The following is a 5,938-nucleotide window of genomic DNA, read 5'->3' on the forward strand; positions in this document are numbered from 1 at the left end:
AGGGCTCTGACAGCAGCTAACGTTAGCAGAAAACCGAGAAATCCGTTTTTCCCACTTTTATCAAACGCGCCACTGGAAACGGTTTTTAATCAAACAGAGAAAAACTCACGTAAATAAAAAGAAGCTTCCTGTGGCGAACAGCAGCGGTATGTTTTCACTCATCAGCTGACTGCTGCTCCTCTGTGTTGACATTTGATACCCTGAACCGAAACAGGAAAAGCGCGTACGCTTCCGGTTCGCGGTTTTCAAAATAAAAGTTATTGACCATATATAACTATTAGGTGCTGGCGGTTGTGAAAAATGTAACTACTTGTACTTTACATGAGTATTTTAATTTTGTACTGTTTTATACTTCTATTCCACTAAAACTGATCTATTAATCTAATTATTATTTTCATTATCGATTGATCTGCTGATTATTTCTCAATTAAGGACACCTTCACATTACTTGTTCTATCTGACCAATAGTCAAACCTCAACCTCAAATTATTATGTTTATTGTAATTTAAGAAGATGAGGTATAGCAGCGAATTCTCACTTTTGAGAAGATTTTTCTTAATTTGACTGATCAGTTATTAAAATTTTAAAAATTTTGAATTTTTTCAATTGATCAATTTGTGTTTTTCCATCTCTAATAGTACATGCTGTTGGGTGGCATATTTTATAGTCTTAATAAAAAATTTTATTCAAATATCTTTGATAATGTTAATAAATCTGTTCTATGAATGTAGAACAGTATTATTATAAAATAATAATTTATGTTATTTAAATTATTTTCTTATTTAATGTCAATAATATAACTAAATGAAGCTGATAATACTTGTGTACTTTACTTTTGATTTTGAGTAAGGACTTTTAATTAAGAAGTGGAACACGGTGCCGGAAAAAGGGTGAACTTTGTACTTTTTGATTTTATTGTGAAATCACTTGCCGGAAGTCACGTGTTTTGTAGTCTTTCAGCTTCACAGTGGTGTTGTAACGTGTAGTAAGGTCACACAGAGGCAGTTTACAGCAGCTAACACAGCTACTTAAAGTCAGTTTATGTTATAAATGACTTTTATGATCGATTAACGATCTGACGTTTCACCAGCACCAACGGTTTGACCGACGGCGGCGGTTTAAATCCGTCACCAGTCAGTAACAGGTAAGTTAACCTGGTTTAGTTCTGTGTCCTGGTTTATGTCAGTTAACATTTTGTCTTTCTGTTTTCATCAGTTCATTGAAACATTAGCTGCTTGCTGAGACTCTAAAAAACAAACCGTTTTATTGCAGCTTTATCTTCTACTTTACGTTTCCTGCGTTAATACACGAGCTAACAGGCTAACTGTAGTTCTACTGCTGCTGCTGCTAGAACTACAACTACCACAATATCTATCCGGATAGATAAATACATGAACCTGTACTCTCTTTGTACAAGTACATGTGTGTTTGCAGGATCTATGTACTCCTGCTAAAACACATGCACTTGTGCGAAGAGAGTGTGTGTGTGATTGTATTGCCGATGTATCAATCAATCAATCAATCAATCAATCAATATTTGTGAAGCACTGTTCATTCAGGTTTTTATTGCTGCTGAGGTCAAATCATTAAACTGTGTGTTTGTTGATCTCCTGCAGTCAAACATAAGACCCTCCATCAGTCTGCTCTGCATCATCATCACCTGAAAACCTCACACCACTTCTCAGCCAATCAGAGCTCCTCCTGCTCCCTGCATCCACCTCAGATCCTGAAAAATCAACAGGAAGAAAAACAAAGCTGAGCGTTGTGGTGTGTTCAGGGTCCACTGTGTTCAACTGTAGCTCCAGATTTACACTCATGACGCATTCAGGATGTGTCTGAAATCATAAGACTGAAACTAGTGTTGATCAGAGGAACTGCATCTGAAGATTTTCCAGCTCTGGTGTCAACATGTTTTTCTAGCCTCCTGCTCAGCTGGTTTCTGACTCCTCTCTGTTCCTAAAGGAGAAACTTTAGTGTCGTGAGTTCGAGTTCGTCCGATGTCTCGTCACAGTAAGCTGCAGAAGCAGGTCCTGGCTCTGTACCGGCACTTCCTCCGGGCCGGTCGGGACAAACCGGGCTTCATCCCCCGAATCCGAGACGAGTTCAGGGAGAACGCTCGCATCAAGAAGACGGACGTGATGCACATCGAGTATCTGTTCCGGCGAGGACAGCGGCAGCTGGAGCAGCTGAAGGACGTCAACACCAAACAGCTGGGCTCCTTCTCCAAACCCAAAGACCAGAGCTGACCTCTGACCCGAACCACGTCACATGTCTTCGAAGGACACCAACAAATACCTCCTAAAGACTTGGTTATTACCAAAATGTCATACTGAGATGTTGTGTTCAAGTCCAGTGGGGAAACTAAAGCTCAGTATGAAGAGAACATGCAATGTGATAAAAATCAAATGATTGTGTTGGAAGTATGGAAAGCTGTGCTTTTTTTTGTGGGGGGGGGGGGGGGGGGTAAAAATCACCAATAAAGTAAAAGGTTGTAATAATTTAAAGTATTTGTACTTTACTATTGTATTTTCTTTTCATTTTACTTCAGAGTTCTGCTCCACTTCATTTTAGGGAAATATTTGACAGCTTAGTTGCTTTTTTATTATAATGCACATAATATATTTGCATGTAAAACACATAAAGAGTTTCTATTAATAATATTTAATATGATGCTTTTGCACGTACTACAGAAGTAACAGGATGTAGTGGAGTATTTCTGCAGTCTGGTATTAGTAGTTTTACTTCGTAAGAATCTGAATTCTTCCTCTGTCGCTGATAAAAGCCACAAAGAACATGTAAATATTATTAATAGATTATTTTGGAAAGTGAAAACAGTTGTGATGAAGTTTGTTGCAGCTTTCATACTGTGGATGTTCTGGAAAAGAGGAGAAGCTTTTCAGGACAACAGAGAGGATTCTGTATCAACAGTCAAAATAAAGAAGTTCATACCAACATTTTACAACAATATAAACCCAACAAATCTGTACTTGCCCAAATTTTTAGATATTTAAATCAAATACACTTTTATGATAATGGACTGGAATCTTTGATTCATTCAGTAACTTTTTGGGTTCAATTGACAAACTATATATTCTGTAAAAGTAAACTAAAAATTTATATTGAACATAGAAATATAATTCAATATTTTGAACAATGTGACATTTAATCCATTGTAAATTATTTGATCCTTTATGGTAAATTCCACATACATAAATGCAGAATAACAAAAGTCACTCACCCCCAATTTTACTGCATTTTTAGGTGAATCCAAAATATTTATTAAGATTCTTGATCTTATAATTACTAAAACGGTAATTATGATATATGTAACAATAATTTGATAATGTATGATATGGTTTTTTCTCATAGTCAAATTTCCTCTTATTTTCTTTTTATTTCTTTTTATGTATTTTTTGTATTATTTATTTTTTGCAATTTTTACTCCTGCCTCTATTCACAACTATATCGACTCTATGTTTGCAATGTTTGTATCAATAAAGATTGAAGGGAAAAAGGATGTTTTAGTGCTGACCGCTGGGGGCGGCAGCAGATCCGAGTCTCACAGCAAACACCAGCGAAGAAGAAATATGTAAACAGGAAGTGAGACATCTTACATCCTCCAGTCGACAGAATCGTCACAGTTTTATATTTTCGGTATATTTCTGTGGAAATAGAAACTTCAGCTGCAGTTAGCGGCTCCAGGTGACGTCATAACCTTTAGTTTTAGTCGTGACCTTTGTTGTTTCGTGTCGTCGTCGTTTATTCGCGTGTTTTTCGGTCATGTCGGGAGGAGAAATGACGAACGCTCAGTTACTTCAACAGGTAAGAACATCAAATAAAACACAGTGAACTGATCTGAGAGCGCAGGTGTGTTACTTAAAGAAAAGGAGCAATATTAATATCACACTGACTAATACAAGTTTTAGACCAGCGGCTTATTTAGGACAAATTATATCAACAAAATGAACTTCGAGTATCAAAGTAAAAGTCCTAATTATACAGGAAAAAGCACACGTGTATATTATATTACATACGAATGCACTAATGTGTAACCAGCCTTTTTAAATGGTTTAACTATTTTATATATTACTGTGAAGTTTAATCTGCAAAACCTCATACAACTGCAACAATTAGTCGATTAATCGATCGTCAGAAGATTGATCTGCAACTACACTAATAATCAAATAATCGTTCTGCTCATTTTTTAAATTTAAAAACCAAATATTTTCTAGACTACAGCTGCTGAAATGTCATATATGATCAGACAAAACAAGACACATCAGATCTGTCTTGAGGGAATTAGAGCAGATGTTTATTTTCTTACATTTTATAGACAAAAGAATGATCGATCGATCGATCAATCAAAAGAAAATCGGACAATTATAGCTACTTGAAGTCCTACAACTCTCAATGTCTCGAAGAAAGAGATAGAAAGAGATAAAACAGGTAAAACCACCGTAACGATCCTCTTAAAAACGTCTTTGTCCTTCGTGCAGATGGCGCTGCTGCAGTGGCTGTCCTCAGAGACCGAGGGCGACCGCAGGATTTTGGCGGCGATAACGGGCTTTGGGGTCGGCAGAGAGCTGCTGAACCGGTTCACCGGCCAGGACAAAGTGGATGCTTACAAGGTGCTGTGTTTTCTCAGACAAACAGCTGATGAGCGTCACTGTAAAATAAAAACTTTAATGGCTTTTGCTCGACTCATTCTGGTTTTGTGTGTGTGTTTCCTCAGAGAGAGTGTATCCTCAGCATCTCAGCGTTCGTCAGTCAGAACCCGCGAGCGACACAGGCCCAGATCAACGCCGAGGTGGAGAAGAGAGTTCTGGTTTTTGCTGCTCAAGTCAAAGCTCTGGAGACGGCGCCATTATTCTGAATTATCTCTGAAACCTCAACAGTGTAGTTAGAGTTTATATCTATATAACCGTTTTCTCATATGAACCCCAGACAGTGTCCTCAGGACATCATCCCGACTGCAGAGTTGCAGTGCATGTGTGAAGACCATATAGTTGAAACTTCTTATTCTATATTTTAATACACACACTCTTTTGTATTTTACTGTATATTCCTTTAATACTTTAGTTAAAGAAGACATTTTCAAGTTTTGCTATTGTTACTTAGCTAAGGTTAGCACTGCTGAAGTTGGCAACGTAGCAATAGCAAAACTTTCAAATAGCTCCTTTGATGTTCTGTAATTAATGAACTGTTTGTATTAGATGTTTGGATCAATACTTTACATCCAAAGAAGAAACTCAGAGGAGGAGGACTACACGTTTACAGTGGATTTCATCACAAAACTCAGCTGAGTTTAGAAAATTTCACAAAAAAAAAACAAAACCTTGAAAGTCTTTGAAAAGTGCTTGAATTTGTTGTCACTGCACCTGTGAACCACGGCCTTAAAGCTGAACCACAGTGGCCTTTCACAATAAAATCCTCTGTGAACACACAGCCTCATTCTGTTGTTCTGACCCGGTTTAATAACATGGACTGATTTATTAAGTGTGAATGATGTGTAGAGAACATGTCAACATGTCGTTCAGACAGAGTTGTGCAGAACTGACAATGTATTCATCTGTAAAAACACAGCTGTAGGTGATGTGTGTTTTGGTCAGTGGTTTTCTATCATCATCGAGTGATCTGAAAATTAAAAGAAGTCTGTAAAATGTCAGACATAAATTTCTAATATAAAATCTAAATAAAAATGGTTAAATATCCACAAGAAATATGAATATAATCTCCACAAGAAATATATATATATATATATATATATATAATATCACATCAAATATCCCCAAAATATCAAATGCTCAAAATTCATGAGTAAATACTACTACTAAAAAATTTCAGAAAAATATGAGACCATATATATATATATATATATATATATATAATATCTGAATATATTATATCGCATACTTTGATATAATATCTGAAAAATATT

At 36.3% G+C, this 5,938-nt stretch overlaps 3 protein-coding genes across 3 annotated transcripts in view; 2 read left to right on the top strand and 1 right to left on the bottom strand.

Annotated features, from left to right (window-relative positions):
- nudt18 (nudix (nucleoside diphosphate linked moiety X)-type motif 18) overlaps window positions 1-219 on the bottom strand; it is a gene marked incomplete at its 3' end in the record, with an annotated part of 3,611 nt that extends 3,392 nt beyond the window's left edge. Inside the window, exon 1 of the mRNA XM_023414735.2 lies at window positions 110-219. The remainder of the gene's footprint in view (window positions 1-109) is intronic.
- Window positions 220-949: 730 nt separating this feature from the next.
- sdhaf1 (succinate dehydrogenase complex assembly factor 1) lies at window positions 950-3,037 on the top strand. The gene is made up of 2 exons (XM_023414734.2): window positions 950-1,144; window positions 1,617-3,037. Exon 2 carries the CDS (start codon window positions 1,998-2,000, stop codon window positions 2,244-2,246), a length of 249 nt encoding a protein of 82 aa, XP_023270502.1. The 5' UTR covers window positions 950-1,144; window positions 1,617-1,997; the 3' UTR covers window positions 2,247-3,037.
- A 543-nt stretch (window positions 3,038-3,580) lies between these two features.
- LOC147818651 (uncharacterized) lies at window positions 3,581-5,451 on the top strand. Its single transcript, XM_087176175.1, has 3 exons — window positions 3,581-3,822; window positions 4,497-4,628; window positions 4,733-5,451. Exons 1-3 carry the CDS (start codon window positions 3,781-3,783, stop codon window positions 4,871-4,873), a joined length of 315 nt encoding a protein of 104 aa, XP_087032301.1. The 5' UTR covers window positions 3,581-3,780; the 3' UTR covers window positions 4,874-5,451.
- Window positions 5,452-5,938: the final 487 nt, after the last annotated feature.

The sequence above is a fragment of the Seriola lalandi genome, unplaced genomic scaffold, assembly GCF_002814215.2.
Source record: "Seriola lalandi dorsalis isolate HSWRI2012SDOR001 ecotype SW California unplaced genomic scaffold, Sedor1 jcf7180002054541, whole genome shotgun sequence".
Taxonomy (NCBI): Eukaryota; Metazoa; Chordata; class Actinopteri; order Carangiformes; family Carangidae; genus Seriola; species Seriola lalandi.

Excerpts from the sequence above, each read along its gene's own strand:
- sdhaf1 (XM_023414734.2), top strand. The coding sequence starts at position 1,998 with ATGTCTCGTCACAGTAAGCTGCAGAAGCAGGTCCTGGCTCTGTACCGG.
- LOC147818651 (XM_087176175.1), top strand. The coding sequence starts at position 3,781 with ATGTCGGGAGGAGAAATGACGAACGCTCAGTTACTTCAACAG. Across the intron at positions 3,823-4,496 it reads ACGCTCAGTTACTTCAACAG|ATGGCGCTGCTGCAGTGGCT; the intron begins GTAAGAACATCA and ends TCCTTCGTGCAG. Across the intron at positions 4,629-4,732 it reads ACAAAGTGGATGCTTACAAG|AGAGAGTGTATCCTCAGCAT; the intron begins GTGCTGTGTTTT and ends GTGTTTCCTCAG.